Below are 15,478 nucleotides of genomic sequence, written 5' to 3'. Positions count from 1 at the left end.
GTGAATTTTGAATCTCAATTACTAACAATGTCCTTCGGTAAATCAAAATTATGAAAAATCTTTTCTAGCAATAACAATCCTCTAGAGAGCTAACAACCATACATACTTCATTAAATGATCCATTATTGCTCTTTTTACCTCTATATTCCATAAAAATACTACACTAACAGCTCTGAAGAATAGGTAAAGGAGATTCCAGTCCAAAATCCCTTGCTACACTTAGATTTATTAATCAATTTCACCCAAAAAGCCTACGAGCTAAAGCTCTTACAACAACAAAAAGACATGACTTTCCCAATGGCATCTAACAAAACAACAGTGATAATGGAGAAATCCTTTACAAACTTACAGGACATTGGATTGGAGTTCCAAAAAGTTGGCAGTGCTTCAAACTTTAGACTCTTATCAACAGATTTGCTCCTTTTGTGTTATTGGCAGCACAAGCTCCCTGCCCGTCTCACTCAATCTCTTTCGTATCTACCAAACTTTCAAATCGCTTTAATTGATCCTTGTTTTAGGGCACAAATTCAAATCAAGAAACAATGGCGACCTGCTCTGAGCTACAAACGCTTTACTTACAGTTTTATTTTATACTAGAATATGCGGCATCGAATCTTTTTATTGACCCGGGAATTAAGGTTCTTGAGGAGGCGATGGCGCCTCGAGGCGCTGCAGCAAATGCGGCTTGCGCTGCCGATGATGGGCGTCAAGCTCATGCAGTTCGCCATCCAGATCACGTCCGTTATGCTCGTCGGCCATCTCGGCGAGCTCCAGCTCTCCAGCGCCTCCATCGCGACATCGCTGTGCACGGTCACCGGCTACAGTCTCTTGGTGAGTCCCTGACGCAAGATTTCGACGCAGAATTGAGCAGTAAAGCATCCGGATCGTGGTCTCTTTGTTGCCACCAGCCTTGAGACCCTGTGCGGCCAGGCGTTGAGTACCACAAGGTCGGCCTCTACTTGTATCGAGCAGTGCTGGTTCTTCTCGCCGTCGCTATTCCAGTGGCAGTGCTATGGCTCAACATCCTCCTCGTGCTCCATCAGGCTCCAGATATATCGTCCAGCGCTGGAATATACGCGCGATGGCTCGTCCAGGGGCTCTTCGCATTTTGCTTCCTCCAGCCACTCATCAAGTTTCTCCAAGCGTGGAGCTTCGTGCTTCTGATGTTCTTGTGCTCGTCGGTGACTTTGGTGGTCCACTTTTCGATCTGCTGGGTGCTCATATACAAGGTTGGGATGGGAAACGCTGGAGCAGCACTGGCGACGAGTGTTTCCAACTGGATCAACGTCTTCTTCCTCGCCGGAGTGGCGCTGCTCAAGTGTTTGCCAGAGTTATCCATGGAGGTTTTCGAGCATGTTTTCGACTTTTTGAATTGGCAGTGCCTTCTACGCTCATGTTCTGGTAAGTATTTTTTTGTTTCTTTTATTCGTTGAACTCTGCATTGTTCCCAGCTTGGAGTGGTGGTCGTTTGAGTCCCTCGTTTTGCTCTCAGGCGTTCTTCCCAATCCCAAGCTTGAGACGTCCGTGTTCTCCATCATGTCAGTAAAAATCTTTTCCTTCCTGTAAGCTCACTTTCCTTTTCCAGGCTAAACATCATCAACTTCTGCTACATGGTTCCTTATGGTATCAGTGCAGCAGAAAGGTATTCAGCGATTTTCTCAGTTACTCTCTTTGGCAACCTTTCGATCTCTGCAGTACTCGGATTTCCAACGAGCTCGGTGCCGGGCATCCATTTGAAGCTCGGCTCTCGCAGGGCGTTTCTTTCGGCCTGACTGTCATTGACGCAGTGTTCGTGTCAACCCTCCTGTTTTGCCTCCGTGACGTTCTTGGCCGGGCTTTCAGCAATGAGGCAGAAGTGGTTGGCCATGTTTCGCGAATGATTCCAATTCTTGCTGCAATGACCGTCATGGATGCATTTGCCGGAGTTGTATCGGGTAACTCGAACTTTTCTTTTCTTCTGTTTTATGTTTCTAGCTAAACAATTGTTTTGCAAGGTTCTGCTAGAGGGTGTGGTTGGCAGATGCTTGCAACAATTGCAAACTTGGGAGCCTTTTACGTTGTTGGTTTGCCTGTAGGGTGTATCCTAGCATTTGTCGTTGGTCTCGGTGGGAAGGTAGCTCAATCTTTGGCCTTGGGATTGATGTCTGTTGCATTACACAGGGACTTCTGATTGGAGTTCTCTCAGGAGTGTCAACACAAGCTGCAGTTCTGTCTGTAATAGCCCTCTCCACAAACTGGGCAAAGCAGGTGGACACTCTCACGAGTGGTTTGCTTACCAAATGTGATTATACAGGCACAAGCAGCGATGATTCGTGTGGACTCCGAGACAATCGCACTCCTTTGCTAAGTTTCAAGCTGGGGCCTGGACTCGGCCTGGGTATCACCATCGGCATCGCAGCGATGCAGGGTGAGCAGTGGAGAAAATCTAGCTTTGTGTTTTGGCAAGTTTGTAAAAGAAAAAGACAGAGTTTGCTTTCCTTAACACACCTCTTTGATAGCTTTGCCTTTGACTTTGTCGCTTTGGCGGCTGCCACCGCTGGTGCCACCTTGGTCGCCTCCTCCACTGCCGCTGCCGCGACCTCTTCCGCCATTGCCACCAGCTCTACCACCGCTGGTGCCAGCGCCTCCTCCGCTGCCGCGAGCTCTTCCAGCTCTACTACCGCTGGTGCCAGCGCCTCCTCCGCTGCTGCGAGCTCTTCCGCCACCAGCTCTACCACCGCTGGTGCTAGCGCCTCCTCCTCTTCCACTGTCCCTGCTGCCAGCTCTTCCACCACTGCCGCCAGCTCTTCCGCCTCCTCCCTGGTCGTCTCCTCCGCTGCCGCTGCCGCCAGCTCTTCCGCCACCACCGGTGCTGCCACCGCCTCCTCCTTGGCTGTCGCTGTTTCCTTCTTCTGCATTCCTTTTAATGATCAGCGCACAAACTGTAAGTGCATCACGAGCAGGGATGAACTTGGAAAACATCCCAAGTCTCTTGACATGGATCCCCACCAGCTCGAGGGGTGCGATCGAAAAGATCGCACCCCCGCGATCATCGCTAGCATAAGCTCCTGAAAGAAAAAAATGTCAAAACGGGGCTGAAATGGCAAGAACAAAACACCTGCATAGAAGCCTCCCGGTAAAGTAGTTGCCACCGTCACTTGATCCTGGAAAGATGGGATCTGGTTGGTTTCGTCTTTGCCATCCCCTTTTTTGTAAGAAGCCTTGTCCACGTCTTCAACGTAGCCAAGAAAATGAAACTGGCGGCCTAGTGACAGGCGCTCCTTGCTTGAACGGAGAAAAGGTAACGCCCCGCCCTCGATTTTGAGCATCGCTATGTCGCGCTCATGGTCCACGGCCATGAAAGACGCGGCCCTCTTCTCGCCCCGAGTGGGGAAGAGAACCAGCCAGTCCAGGCCACCAAGGTCGTAGTTTTTGAGCGGCGCGAGGGACACAATGCCGTGGCTGCATCGAGAGCGACAAGAGGAGAGAGTTTTCTAGCACAAAGGCACAAAGCTTTCACCTTTTCCAGACCATAACCACGGTGGCTATGGTATTGACAGACGAGAGCGAGACGGAGCTGTTGTCGGAGCTGTCGCCGGAGCTGTTGTCGGAGCTGTCGCCGGAGCTGTCGCCGGAGCTGTCGTCGACGTACAAGCGCCCGAGCACTTCTCGCGCAGCTCCAAAGCCCACCTCCGCGACTTCCAAAGCCATCGTTGCTTGCTGAAGGCCGTTGCTAGGGTTTAAGGGTTTATAGAACAAGAAATGGTTTTTTATGGAGAGGTGATTTACGCGCGGCGATGGGGCTGATCAGCACCGTGCTGGGTTGTCGGGATCGCCTACTTCCATTTCACGCCCGTGGATGTCAAGGTAGGGATTCTCGCCAGGAATGTAGCTAGAGTATTCTCATGCGCTGATCGCTTGGCACAATCCGACCTTGCAGGAGCTTCATATGAAGTCGCTGTGCCAGAGATTTCCTCAAGTCCCAATCTTTCCGTGATTCCTTTCCTGGGATCATGGTCGCATTTTTCTATGCCTTACTTGCAAATGCAGGCTTCATTCGTGACACTGCCAAACCATGTATCGATGAATCCGCGGCGAAGGCCTTGACACTGTGTAGCTAATGTTTTTATCTTTTTTCTTGTACTCTGTTTTTGACGACTTTTTTTGGCAGGCATCAAGGATGTGAGAAGGAGACGCGAGCTGTCTCCGAAATGTGCCAAAGAGTTCTTGTTGCTGTCAAGGCGTTTGGTTGCGGAGCGACTGTCCAGGTTAGTAGTTTCGCCTTTTTGTTTATCTCTTCCATCATTCTCTCTTTATGTTGTAGACTTGCATTGCAAGCATCCTGCCATCCTCACGAAACTTCTCGGTGGCTGGCGACTTAAATGGGATTATGCGTTTGTCCAGGTTTGCAACAAAAGATCTTTACGTTTTTACTGACAAGGATTTCGCACAACCTGATCAAGGATAAAGTTTCACAAATGTACTTGTGGCCCAGAAATCAACGTCATAGAGACATAACTCGTGCAAGACATATAAATACCTCTCAGAGCGGTAAAGAAGCCTGTTGGAATGCTGGAAGTCAAGGTTGTCAGGGCGATGGGCCTCAAGAAGAAAGACCTCATGGGGAAGTCTTGTCTGGCCAAGAAGAAAACGACCGTGAAATTGAACAGTCTCAATCCAGAATGGAACGAAACCTTTCATGTTCTGACTGGAAAAAGGTACGTGGCTCTACTACAAGCATTCTGACGAACTTAATTTCCATGCTTTTGCAAGATCATGGTGTCTATAATGGAAAGGTTTGCTTCCTCTTTTGACATAGCCTATCATTCATGTGGATTTTGGTTTGAAACTTCTGGCGACTTAATGGCAATTCCAGGGCTTTATGCGTTTGTCCAGGTTTGTATGGCCCTTTATACTGGCACAGCTGTACTTGTGGCCCAGAACAATGGACATCAACGTCATAGACAATCCGAGGTAAGACTTAACTCGTGGAAGTCATAAGCATACTCATGAATGCCTCTCAGCGCGGTGTTGGAATGCTGGAAGTGAAGGTTGTCAGGGCGACTGGCCTCAAGAAAAATGACTGACCCGGTTCGTGTTTGCCAAGAAGAAAACGACCGCGAAAATCAACAAGAAGAACGAAACCTTTCACAGGCTGTTATGTTTGAAAAGGTACGTGGTTCTATAAGCACAGTAGCGAACTTAAATTGGCTTGCAGATCAACAAGACTGATTGCCCAATGATCGAAGCCTCGTGACCCACAAAGTGTCCAAGGAGGATCAAGACGCTTCAATCGAAGCTTATAAAGCTCCCGAAGGATATGGTTTGCCTGTCCATGGTGTCGAAGACTTGGAAAGCAAGCATCACACGAACCCGTACGTGAGGCTCGCATTTAGCAAAGGAAACCAAGGTCAGTAGAGTCCCGTTGGTTTGGTGTTTTATCTTTCTCTGGTTTGTTCGCGCGTTTCAGGCTATAAAGAAGATCCTGGATGGGATCAAGAGTTTTAGCGGAGCCACCAGTGGAGGACCGCTTGCGAGTGGAAAGCAATGGGAAATGCACCACCTGAGTGTCAGTTTGGCCTTGATCGACGCAAAATTGAGACAACACGCCAAACTGATTTGTGGTTAATTAACGGCACACTTTGTTAAGAAACTTTAATTTTTGTACCGTATTAGGTCAAAGCGGAGCTATGGCGGTGGTGTGGGTGAAGCGGGGGGACGAGGCGCTGTGCTTCCCACTCCAGGACGGCGCCAAGATGATGGTGAGCTCCATCGCTCGTCACTGGGGCCTGGACCCGGACTCCCTCCGCATCGGCGACTGCGCTCTAGTCCCAGACGCCGACGGCAACTCGGTGCTCTCTCTTGACGCCATGGTAGCCTTGCTCCCCGAGTTGGGCGATGGTAGCAGCTACGACCAAGCACTCCTCGTCACTGGCCGCCGCTGCTCTGCCACCAGGAATGCGTGCTCGGCTTGCGATCACCCCGCCGTCCAGGATCTCATCCGGCAGCGAGACGAGGAGGATCTGGTGGCAAGGAAGAAGCAAAGGAGAGAGACCGCAGAGTCGAGGCAGCTCAAGGCATTCCACAGCAGTGTCGAAAACCTGTGGTCGTACGTCAAGGAGCTCGAGGGCGGGGGCCCGTTTAGGCGCTTGAGGCCAGAGCAAGCTCGCGAACTGCTGCAGTCCAGGGTCTCCAAGATGGTGGCGCGCTTGCACTTTGTGGAGGGCGATGACGAGCCGAGCGACGACAACTACAGGGGGATGGCCGCCTTGGTGAAACCCGATGGATCTTGCTTCACCGCCGCCGCTTGCTGCGACTGTAGCTCCACCTCTGGCAGGTACATCCTGGTGTTCTCGGATCCAGCACTGCAGTACGAGTGCATGGTGTCTTTCAAGGATCCGATCGCTGTCCTGACGCCGATCGAACCTGGCGTCAGCTTCAACTATTGCATCAACTGGGATGGCTGGATCTGCAAGTCGGGTAGTCCCTATAGCTGGAAGCGCGACCCAGAGTCCGGGGACATCAAGTGCGTGTCGGGCATCTTCCTTGAGGATCGAAGCCTTAGCAGTGGGGAGTGCGAGCCTTACCGCATGGTGATGCTTCCGTTCGAGATGGTGGAGGTTGGTGCTCCAGTACTTGATAGCCGGGGAAATCTTGGCGGAATTGTGGTGGAATTCGAGGAGATCCCGGCTCGCGATACTCGGTCCAAGAAGAACAATGGGCAGAGGAAGTTCGATATGATTAGCATCCGTGACTTCTGCAACGAGGTGGTCAGCAGGGATCCTGACTTCGCGAAAGGTTTGGTTTCCGGCCTCCCTTCTTCTTGGCAGTTTTAACTTAACTGTAACTGTTTGATGTCCTCAGCGCTCGGTGCTGCCCTTGAGCGCCGGAAAGCAGCCGTTTATGTGGCGTGTGTCGAGACTGGTCTGACGACTCTTTGGAAGGATTGGATGACAACTCATCCCATCGAAGGTAAGATTCATTCTGGAATACGTGAATTTGACTCCGAAAGTTGTGGTTTTTATTTGACACAGAATTTGAGATTGATGAGCCTTGAAGTAAGAGGTGTAGCACTGTCAAGGTTTTTGGAGATCTATCAACGAGGAAGACCTCCATTCAGGCTACGTAAAATCTTTAGCTAGTATAAGATAGGAGTGTTTTGGAGCTGAATCCAAAGCTTGGAGAACTGGAAGTTTTTGTTCGCGCCGAAAAGGAATATTCGGCATCTTCTTGCAAAGAATCGTTTTTGGGATATTCATGCTTTGCTTGTTCTTTCGTTTTTGCAAAGATTTCGAGAGGGAGAAGGAAGAGGAATAGCAACTCGCATCTTGCATCTTTTTTTTTTTTCTCTTCCCAAGCTAAATTCCCAAGGTAAAGTTTCTATGGCTCTTGCAACTCCGACGCATCTTGATCTCGAGCATCAATCAAGCGCCCCGCCCACCACTTATAAAAACTCCACTCCTCTTGTATCTTTGAACGCGCTCTTTCTCACTACGACCGCGCACAACCGCATTGAAGGCGAGGATTGAACCACGCTGTGGTGTGAAGGACGCGAGCGTGGATCGCCCAGCGGATGCCCAGATCCCTGGCGATGCTGCACGGGACGAGGGGAAGGAGGCGGCACTTGTTCCAGGGGAAGCTCGCCAGCGCCGCTTAACAGGGCCGCCCTCTTGCGGGAGATTGGAAGCCACCGCACATCCCGTGTGCTCACACAGCCTCTTGTCAGTACTTGGCGACAAGAGCGCCGCTCTCAACGCCTCCACCAGCGTGGAACTGAGGATTCACCGGGAGAGCACTGACCCTGCCTGCCGCAAAAGTTTCAGCAAAACGCAGGCAAAACGCTGCCACCAGTGATCAGTTGTGATGATGCACCAGCGAGCTATTACTTGTACAGCAGCGTCTGGAGCAGCGTCTGGAACAAATGGTGGAGCTCGAATCCAAACAGAGGACGAAGCGAAACTGAGAATCGCAAACACGCCTTCGAGCGGCATGCCGTGCGACGAGTGAGCACCCCCCACTCCGGTCGGACGACTGGGGCCGGAACGGTACCAAAGATGACATTGTGCTGCAGTCCGGGGAGTAGAGCACGTAGATGTAGAGCAGCATCCATTGTTGTGTAAAAACTTATAACTGATAGCATCTGAAAAGGAAAATCTTCATGGGAAGAGAGTCGAAACGCTTTTTTCTACGTATTCCGTATTAGGTCAAGCGGAGCTATGGCGGTGGTGTGGGTGAAGCGGGGTGACGAGGCGCTGCGCTTCCCACTCATAGGCTCCAAACTCATGGTAAGCTCCATCGCTCGTCACTGGGGCCTGGACCCGGACTCCCTCCGCATTGGCAACTGCGCTCTAGTCCCAGGTGCCGACGGCAACTCGGTGCTCTCCCTTGACGCCATTGCCGCGTTGCTCCAGGACCAGCCCGACCTGGGTGACGGTAGCAGCCACGAGCAAGCGCTCGTCATCACGGGCCGACGCCGCTCTGCTGATCACCCCGCCGTCCAGGATCACATCCGGCAGCGCGACGAGGAGAATCTCGTGGCCAAGAAGCAAAGAGCCGAGGTTGCGAGGTCGAGGCAGTTGGAGGCGTACCGGAGCAACGTCGAGGGCCTGTGGTCGTATGTCAAGGAGCTGGAGCTCACCGTCACGAAACCAGAGCAAGTTTGCAACGTGATGCAGTCCCGGGTCTCCAAGATGGTGGCTCGCTTGCACTTTGTGGAGGGTGACGACGAGCCGAGCGATGACAACTACAAGGGCCTGGCCGCCTTGGTGAAGCCCGATGGCTCTTGCTTCACCGCCGCCGTGTGCTGTAACCGTAGCTCCACCTCTGGCAAGTACGTGCTGGTGTTCTCGGATCCACCACTGGAGTACGAGTGCGTGGTGACTTACGAGGAAGAGGTCGAGATCGCCATCCTGACGCCGGCCAAACCTGTCAGCTTCAACTATTGCATCAACTGGAATGACTCGATTTGCAAGTCGGATCATGCCTACAGCTGGAAGCGCGACCCACAGTCCGGGGACGTCAAGTGCGTGGCGGGCATCTTCATCGAGGACCCAAGCCTTCCAATTTATCAGTTCGAGCCTTACCACATGGTGATGCTTCCGGTGGAGAGCACGGTGGAGGTGGGTGCTCCTGTCCTTGACGATGCAGGACATCTTGGCGGAGTGGTGGTGGAATTCGAGGAGATCCCGGCTCGTGATACTCGACCGACGAAGAAGAAGAAGAAGAATGGAGAGAGGAGGCTCGACGAGACTGCCATCCGCGACCAGTTCCAAAACCGAGTCAAGGAGGATCCCGACTTTGGGAAAGGTTTGGATGCTTGGCGATTGAAACTGTCTAACTGAAACTGTCTAACTGTAGCTCTCGAGGCTGGATTCGTGCACCGCAAGGCTGTCGTTTATGTCGCGTGTTTGGACATTGATGGTTTGACGACTGTTTGGTACGATTGGACGAAAGCTCATCCTCTAAAAGGTAAGAAGATCAGTGGATTGAACTCTCTAAGTTTTTCTTTTGTTTTCTTGACAGAGTTTGAGCCTTCAAGCTCCAACGAGCAAAACGTCATCCATTGGCGCAGGCACGCATAAGCGTATTTTTCTTTGTTTTTTCAAATTCTCCGTGGCAAACTTGTAGATTTCTTGAAAACTTGCGAGTCTGTGATGGCCTGCCGAGGGTGGATATCGAGAAGCGGCCCGTTGTGCAGCAAGAGCGAGGGAGTTTGCGGGAATTAGGATTAGGCCTTGGCTCTTTTCACAAGAGTCGCAATGGTTTCCCTTCGCACAGTTTTCACACCACTTTTTCTTTGCCTTTGGCTTTGTTGCCTCCTCGGGTGCCACTGCCGGTGCCACTGCCGCTTCCTTGGTCTCCACCTCCGCTGCCACCACCTCCACGCGGAAGCGCTTGCGGCAGCGGCACAGCTCTACCCCTACGGCCACCCCGTCCGCTGCCACCGGTGCCACCACCTCCGCGCGGCAGCGCTCGCGGCAGCGGCACGGCTCTACCTTTGCCTCCCCTATGGCCACCGCGTCCGCGGTCGCCGCCGCCACCACCTCCTCTTCCACCGCTGCCACCACCTCCTCCTCCATTGAACGCAAGGCGCTCGGGGATGAATTTACATAACATCCCAATGTTGTTGATATGAAACCCAATCAGCTGGAGCGTGGGCTTCATGAGGGGATCGATGGTGAAAATGACGCCTCCGCGATTGTCTCCACAATAAGAAGCTAGAAAGAAACTGTTAATGATAGGAACTATCAATGACAGCCCAAACTACTCTTACCTACACAAAACCCTCCTGGGAGTGTAGTTCCCACCGTGAGAACATCATGGAAAGCCGGGATCTTTTCAGTCTCCGCCTTCTTCGAGCCTCCTCCTCTGCATGCATCATACTCCCTGTCCACCCCCTCAACATAGCCCAGGAAATGGACACGAGACCCCAGGCGTAAGAGCTCCCCGCTACTCCGTAGAAAGGGTATCTCCAGCGGAAACTCCGTGTAGTTCTTCTCGATCTCGAGCATTGCTACCTCGCACGCACGGTCCACGTCGATGAAACTCGCCTCCCTTATCTCCCTTTGAGTGGGATAGTGAACCAGCCATTGCAAGCGACGGAGGTCGTAGCCTTCGAGCGGAGCAAGTGACACAACACCGTGAAGCGAGAGCGAGAAAGGAGAAACTTCCAACACCAAAACACGAATCTTTCACCTTGGTGCTACCATAACCACGGTAGCGATGGTTGTAACAGAAGAGAGCGAGCCATTCTGGATGAACAGCCGCCCTAGCGCTGCTCGAGCATCACGAAAATCGGCATCCGCCTCAAATCTTCCATAGCGCCTCGCTATCTCACCGCTCGAAGCCATTATGATTAGGGTTAACTCCAGCTAGATTTTCTCATCGCTGATCGCTTGGCTCGCGAGATTCCTCTCTGGGCTTTCTGCGATTCTTGGGTCGCATTTTCCTATGCCAGGTGGAGTGGCTGACTTGGAAATCATTCGTGATCATTCGCTACAGTTCGAGGCCTTGACATTGCGCGCTGTCGCCGACGTTTGTAGGTAACGTTTTTTCTTTGTTCTTGTATACAACTTCTTCTCGCAGGCATCAAAGGAGATGATTATCCAGAAATATTCTTGCTGCTATCAAGGCGTTTGGTCTCAGAGCGACTGTCCAGGTTGGTAGTTACAGCGCTTTTTCTTTCTCCTCGTCGAGCGTCTGGTTTTTTAGTTTTTTCTTCAGGTTGTAGACTTGCAAGTATTTGCCACCACACGCGTCGTTGGAGCCCGTTGTTGGCGCATTCTAGATCATAGTCTCTTTAATGGAAAAGGTTTGCTTTAGATTTTGGTTTGAGACTTCCCGGTGGCGACTTAATGCCTTGTGCGTTTGTCCAGGTTTTACATGGAACAACTTTCACCTTTGCACTGACTGACACAGCTCACCTGATCAAGGAATAAGAAATGTACTTGTGGCCCGGAAATTAACGTCATAGACTACTGGAAGACAGACAAAAGTCATACATATACTCCTCTCAGAGGGCTGTTGAAATGCAGGAAGTCAAGGTTGTCAAAGCGACGGGAAGGAGGACCTCGTGGGGAAGTCTGACCCATACGCGAGGCTGGTCATTCGTGAAGGACCGTTTGTCAAGAAGAAAACGACCATGAAAATGAACATCAGTCTCATGCTTCAAGTTGGGCTCCGCAACACTATCAAAACAGCATATAGACAAGCAGGTGGTATCCATTTCCCATTGCTTTCCACTCGCCCACTGGTGCTCCGCTACAAGGTACTGGAACTCCAGGATCTTCTTTATAGCCTGAAACGCGCGAACAAACCAGAGAAGGATAAAACACCAAATCAACGGGACACTACTTACCTTGGTTTCCTTTGCTAAATGCGAGCCTCACGTACGGTTTCTTGTGATGCTTGCTTTCCAAGTCTTCGACACCATGGACAGGCAAACCACGTCCTTCGGGAGCTTTTTCGACGCTGTGTGAGTCACGAGGCTTCAATTGTCTTCAAGCCAATTTAAGGTTGCTATTGTGCTTATAGATAGAACCTTGTCTTCTTCTTGTTCATTTTCACGGTCGTTTTCTTCTTGGCAAACACGGGCCAGCCTTGCATATGAGTCAGTCTTTTTCCCTGAGGCCAGTCGCCCTGACAGCCTTCACTTCCAGCATTCCAACAGGTGGCTGAAAGGCATTCATGAGTATACGAATGACTTCCAGGAGTTAAGTCTTACCTCGGATCGTCTAGGACGTTGGTTCCATTGTTCTGGGCCACAAGTAATCCTTGATCAGGTCCTGCGAAGTCAGCTTTGTCAGTACAAAGATCCATAAGCCATGGAATTGCCATTAAGTCGCCACCGAGAAGTTTCAAACCAAAATCCACATGAATGGGAGAAAAGAAAAAGAAACAAACCTTTTCCATTAGAGACACCATGATCTTGCATAAGCATGGGTCCGCGTGGAAGCCCATTTAAGTTCGTTGAAATGCTTGTAGTAGAACCACGTACCTCGTAAGACATTCTGGATCCAGAACATGAAAGGTTTCGTTCCATTCTGGATTGGCAAACGGTCCTTCACCGAGGACCAGCCTCAAGTATGGGCAGACTTCCCCATGAGCTCTTTCTTCTTGAGGCCTGTCGCCCTGACAAGAGTCCGTAAAAAGGTAAAGATCCTTTGTTGCAAACCTGGACAAACGCAAAAGCTACGCAGGAGTGTCATGTCAAAATGTAACGCGTGCGGTGACGAATGCTTGCAATGCAAGTCGTAAAGAAAGAACGAAAGCTCAAGAGAGAGAGAGAAAAAGGCGAAACTACTAACCTGGACAGTCGCTTTGACGCCAAACGCCTTGACTGCAACAAGAATGGATGGTGGGATCCATGTCAAGAGACTTGAGATTTTTTCCAAGTTCATCCCTGCTCGTGATGCACTTATAGTTTGTGCGCAGATCATGGCAAGGAATGCAGAAGCTGGACACAGCGGCAGCCAGGGAGGAGGCGGAAGAGCTGGCGGCAGTGGTGGAAGAGCTGGCAGCAGCGACAGTCCCAGCGCCAAAGCGACAAACTCAAAGGCAAAGCTATCAAAGACGACTTTTCAAAATGGCCAAAAGACAAAGCTAGAAACTTAGCAAAGGAGTGGGATTGTCTCGGAGTCCACACGAATCATCGCTGCTTGTGCCTGTATAATCACATTTGGTAAGCAAACCACTCGTGAGAGTGTCCACCTGCTTTGCCCAGTTTGTGGAGAGGGCTATTACAGACAGAACTGCAGCTTGCGTTGACACTCCCGAGAGAACTCCAATCAAAAGTCCCTGTGTAATGCAACAGGCATCAGTCCCAAGGCCAAAGATTGAGTTACCTTCCCACCGAGACCAACGACAAATGCTAGGATACATCCTACAGGCAAACCAACAACGTAAAAGGCTCCCAAGTTTGCAATTGTTGCAAGCATCTGCCAACCACACCCTCTAGCAGAACCTTGCAAAACAATTGTTTAGCTAGAAACATAAAACAAAACAAAAAAAAAGTTCGAGTTACCCGATACAACTCCGGCAAATGCATCCATGACGGTCATTGCAGCAAGAATTGGAATCATTCGCGAAACATGGCCGACCACTTCTGCCTCATTGCTGAAAGCCCGGCCAAGAACGTCACGGAGGCAAAACAAGAGGGTTGACACAAACACTGCGTCAATGGCAGCCAGGCCGAAAGAAACGCCCTGCGAGAGCCGAGCTTCAAATGGATGCCCGGCACCGAGCTCGTTGGAAATGCGAGTACTGCAGAGATCGAAAGTTTGCCAAAGAGAGTAACTGAGCAAATCGCTGAATACCTTGCTGCTGCACTGATACCATAAGGAACCATGTAGCAGAAGTTGATGATGTTTAGCCTGGAAAAGAAAAGTGAGCTAACAGGAAGGAAAAGTTTTTTACTGACATGATGGAGAACACAGACGTCTCAAGCTTGGGATTGGGAAGAACGCCTGAGAGCAAAACGAGGGACTCAAACGACCACCACTCCAAGCTGGGAACAATGCAGAGTTAAACGAATAAAAGAAACAAGAAAATACTTACCAGAACATGAGCGTAGAAGGCACTGCCAACTTCAAAAATTCGAAAACATGCTCGAAAACCTCCATGGATAACTCTGGCAAACACTTGCGACACCGGGGAGTGAGCAGCGCCACTCCGGCGAGGAAGAAGACGTTGATCCAGTTGGAAACACTCGTCGCCAGTGCTGCTCCAGCGTTTCCCATACCAACCTTGTATATGAACACCCAGCAGATCGAAACGTGGACCACCAAAGTCACCGACGAGCACAAGAACATCGGAAGCACGAAGCTCTGCGCTTGGAGAAACTTGATGAGTGGCTGGAGGAAGCCAAATGCGAAGAGCCCCGGGACGAGCCATCGCGCGTAGATTCCAGCGCTGGACGATATGTCTGGAGCCTGATGGAGGACGAGGAGGAAACGTTCCATGTTGAGCCATAGCACTGCCACTGGAATCGCGACGGCGAGAAGAACCAGCACTGCTCGATACAAGTAGAGGCCGACCTTGTGGTATTGCTTGGCTCCAAACGCCTGGCCGCACAGGGTCTCAAGGCCGGTGGCAAGGCCTTGCTACAAAGAGACCACGATCCGGATGCTTCACTGCTCAATTCTGCCTCGAAATCTTGCGTCAGGGACTCACCAAGAGACTGTAGCCGGTGACCGTGCACAGCGATGTCGCGATGGAGGCGCTCGAGAGCTGGAGCTCGCCGAGATGGCCGACGAGCATCACGGACGTGATCTGGATGGCGAACTGCATGAGATTAACACCCATCATCGGCAGCGCAAGCCGCATTTGCTGCAGCGCCTCGAGGCGCCATCGCCTCAGATCCACCATTCCTCAAGAATCCTAATTCCCGGGTCAATAAATTGATTCGATGCCGCATATTCCAATATAAAATAAAACTGTAAGGAAAGCGCTTGTAGCTCAGTCGATAGAGCGTCTGTTTCCGGAGCAGAATGTCACAGGTTCGACCCCTGTCTAGCGCAATTGTTAATTTGTGTCCTTGAGAAGGTACAGTTCCATTCGTCTCCCAGAATAACACACGAAACCTAAACTTGAAGCGAGGATCAATGACCACTCGCGAGTGGAAGTCATAAGTAAAGCGATTTACATTGGAGTCCACCAATGTGAAAGGTGGACTTTTCCTACTTTGTCACTTCCAGGAAACAGTGCGCAAGTTTGCTTTTGCACTATGAAAACCTGGGATAAATCACAAACACGCAACGAAACGTATCATCAGCTGATCGGCTCCAGAAACGGCAGATTGTGTGAAGAGCAAGCCGAGACGACACGGCGGAGACTGTACGTGGCAGGGAGCTCGTTCTGCCAAAAATGAAAGAACAAAAAAAAAAAAGAAGACAAGGAAACATAAAAGCGACCTGCCGTTTCGATCGGGCCAAGAAATATTAAAACAAATCTGTTGGTAAGTGTCTAAAGTTTGGAGCTTTACTTTGCTTTGATATTGGAA

At 50.8% G+C, this 15,478-nt stretch overlaps 4 protein-coding genes, 1 non-coding gene and 1 pseudogene across 5 annotated transcripts; 4 read left to right on the top strand and 2 right to left on the bottom strand.

The window, feature by feature from the left end:
- The first annotated feature begins 653 nt into the window (after nt 1-653).
- Nucleotides 654-2,492, top strand: LOC9632568 (annotated as a pseudogene).
- Nucleotides 2,493-5,662: 3,170 nt separating this feature from the next.
- LOC9642648 lies at nt 5,663-7,233 on the top strand. Its single transcript, XM_024678013.1, has 3 exons — nt 5,663-6,777; nt 6,844-6,951; nt 7,014-7,233. Exons 1-3 carry the CDS (start codon nt 5,670-5,672, stop codon nt 7,034-7,036), a joined length of 1,239 nt encoding a protein of 412 aa, XP_024533781.1. The 5' UTR covers nt 5,663-5,669; the 3' UTR covers nt 7,037-7,233.
- A 950-nt stretch (nt 7,234-8,183) lies between these two features.
- Nucleotides 8,184-9,780, top strand: LOC9632566. The gene is made up of 3 exons (XM_002961161.2): nt 8,184-9,285; nt 9,337-9,447; nt 9,502-9,780. Exons 1-3 carry the CDS (start codon nt 8,196-8,198, stop codon nt 9,558-9,560), a joined length of 1,260 nt encoding a protein of 419 aa, XP_002961207.1. The 5' UTR covers nt 8,184-8,195; the 3' UTR covers nt 9,561-9,780.
- Nucleotides 9,760-11,186, bottom strand: LOC112348274 (ATP-dependent RNA helicase DED1-like). The gene is made up of 3 exons (XM_024680507.1): nt 10,253-11,186; nt 10,038-10,196; nt 9,760-9,935 (listed from the first exon to the last, which is right to left on the bottom strand). The coding sequence occupies exons 1-3, from the start codon at nt 10,488-10,490 to the stop codon at nt 9,760-9,762; spliced, it is 573 nt and encodes a 190-aa protein (XP_024536275.1). The 5' UTR covers nt 10,491-11,186.
- A 435-nt stretch (nt 11,187-11,621) lies between these two features.
- On the bottom strand, nt 11,622-14,844 carry LOC9642289 (protein DETOXIFICATION 17). Its single transcript, XM_024680426.1, has 10 exons — nt 14,650-14,844; nt 14,035-14,579; nt 13,898-13,984; nt 13,794-13,850; nt 13,502-13,740; nt 13,323-13,441; nt 13,189-13,275; nt 12,203-13,142; nt 11,837-12,152; nt 11,622-11,776 (listed from the first exon to the last, which is right to left on the bottom strand). The coding sequence occupies exons 1-8, from the start codon at nt 14,842-14,844 to the stop codon at nt 13,089-13,091; spliced, it is 1,383 nt and encodes a 460-aa protein (XP_024536194.1). The 3' UTR covers nt 11,622-11,776; nt 11,837-12,152; nt 12,203-13,088.
- A 79-nt stretch (nt 14,845-14,923) lies between these two features.
- Nucleotides 14,924-14,996, top strand: TRNAR-CCG. Its single transcript has one exon. It is a non-coding gene; the product is annotated as a tRNA-Arg (tRNA).
- The last annotated feature ends 482 nt before the right edge of the window (nt 14,997-15,478 follow it).

Source organism: Selaginella moellendorffii, unplaced genomic scaffold (assembly GCF_000143415.4).
Source record: "Selaginella moellendorffii unplaced genomic scaffold, v1.0 SELMOscaffold_0, whole genome shotgun sequence".
NCBI classification, from domain to species: domain Eukaryota; kingdom Viridiplantae; phylum Streptophyta; class Lycopodiopsida; order Selaginellales; family Selaginellaceae; genus Selaginella; species Selaginella moellendorffii.
The sequence above is the reverse complement of the archived record's forward strand: the minus strand, read 5'-3'. Positions and strand labels throughout refer to the sequence as shown.

Bases quoted from the DNA above. Each gene is read 5' to 3' on its own strand.
- LOC9642648 (XM_024678013.1), top strand. From the start codon at position 5,670: ATGGCGGTGGTGTGGGTGAAGCGGGGGGACGAGGCGCTGTGCTTCCCA. The intron at 6,778-6,843 runs GTTTGGTTTCCG...TGATGTCCTCAG, and splicing joins GGATCCTGACTTCGCGAAAG to CGCTCGGTGCTGCCCTTGAG. The intron at 6,952-7,013 runs GTAAGATTCATT...TATTTGACACAG, and splicing joins GACAACTCATCCCATCGAAG to AATTTGAGATTGATGAGCCT.
- LOC9642289 (XM_024680426.1), bottom strand. From the start codon at position 14,844: ATGGTGGATCTGAGGCGATGGCGCCTCGAGGCGCTGCAGCAAATGCGG. The intron at 14,580-14,649 runs GTGAGTCCCTGA...GTCTCTTTGTAG, and splicing joins TCACCGGCTACAGTCTCTTG to CAAGGCCTTGCCACCGGCCT. The intron at 13,276-13,322 runs GTAACTCAATCT...TGCATTACACAG, and splicing joins TCGTTGGTCTCGGTGGGAAG to GGACTTTTGATTGGAGTTCT.
- LOC9632566 (XM_002961161.2), top strand. From the start codon at position 8,196: ATGGCGGTGGTGTGGGTGAAGCGGGGTGACGAGGCGCTGCGCTTCCCA. The intron at 9,286-9,336 runs GTTTGGATGCTT...GTCTAACTGTAG, and splicing joins GGATCCCGACTTTGGGAAAG to CTCTCGAGGCTGGATTCGTG. The intron at 9,448-9,501 runs GTAAGAAGATCA...TTTTCTTGACAG, and splicing joins GAAAGCTCATCCTCTAAAAG to AGTTTGAGCCTTCAAGCTCC.
- LOC112348274 (XM_024680507.1), bottom strand. From the start codon at position 10,490: ATGCTCGAGATCGAGAAGAACTACACGGAGTTTCCGCTGGAGATACCC. The intron at 10,197-10,252 runs GTAAGAGTAGTT...GTTTCTTTCTAG, and splicing joins CCCAGGAGGGTTTTGTGTAG to CTTCTTATTGTGGAGACAAT. The intron at 9,936-10,037 runs GCGGTGGAAGAG...TGCCGCGCGGAG, and splicing joins TGGAGGAGGAGGTGGTGGCA to GTGGTGGCACCGGTGGCAGC.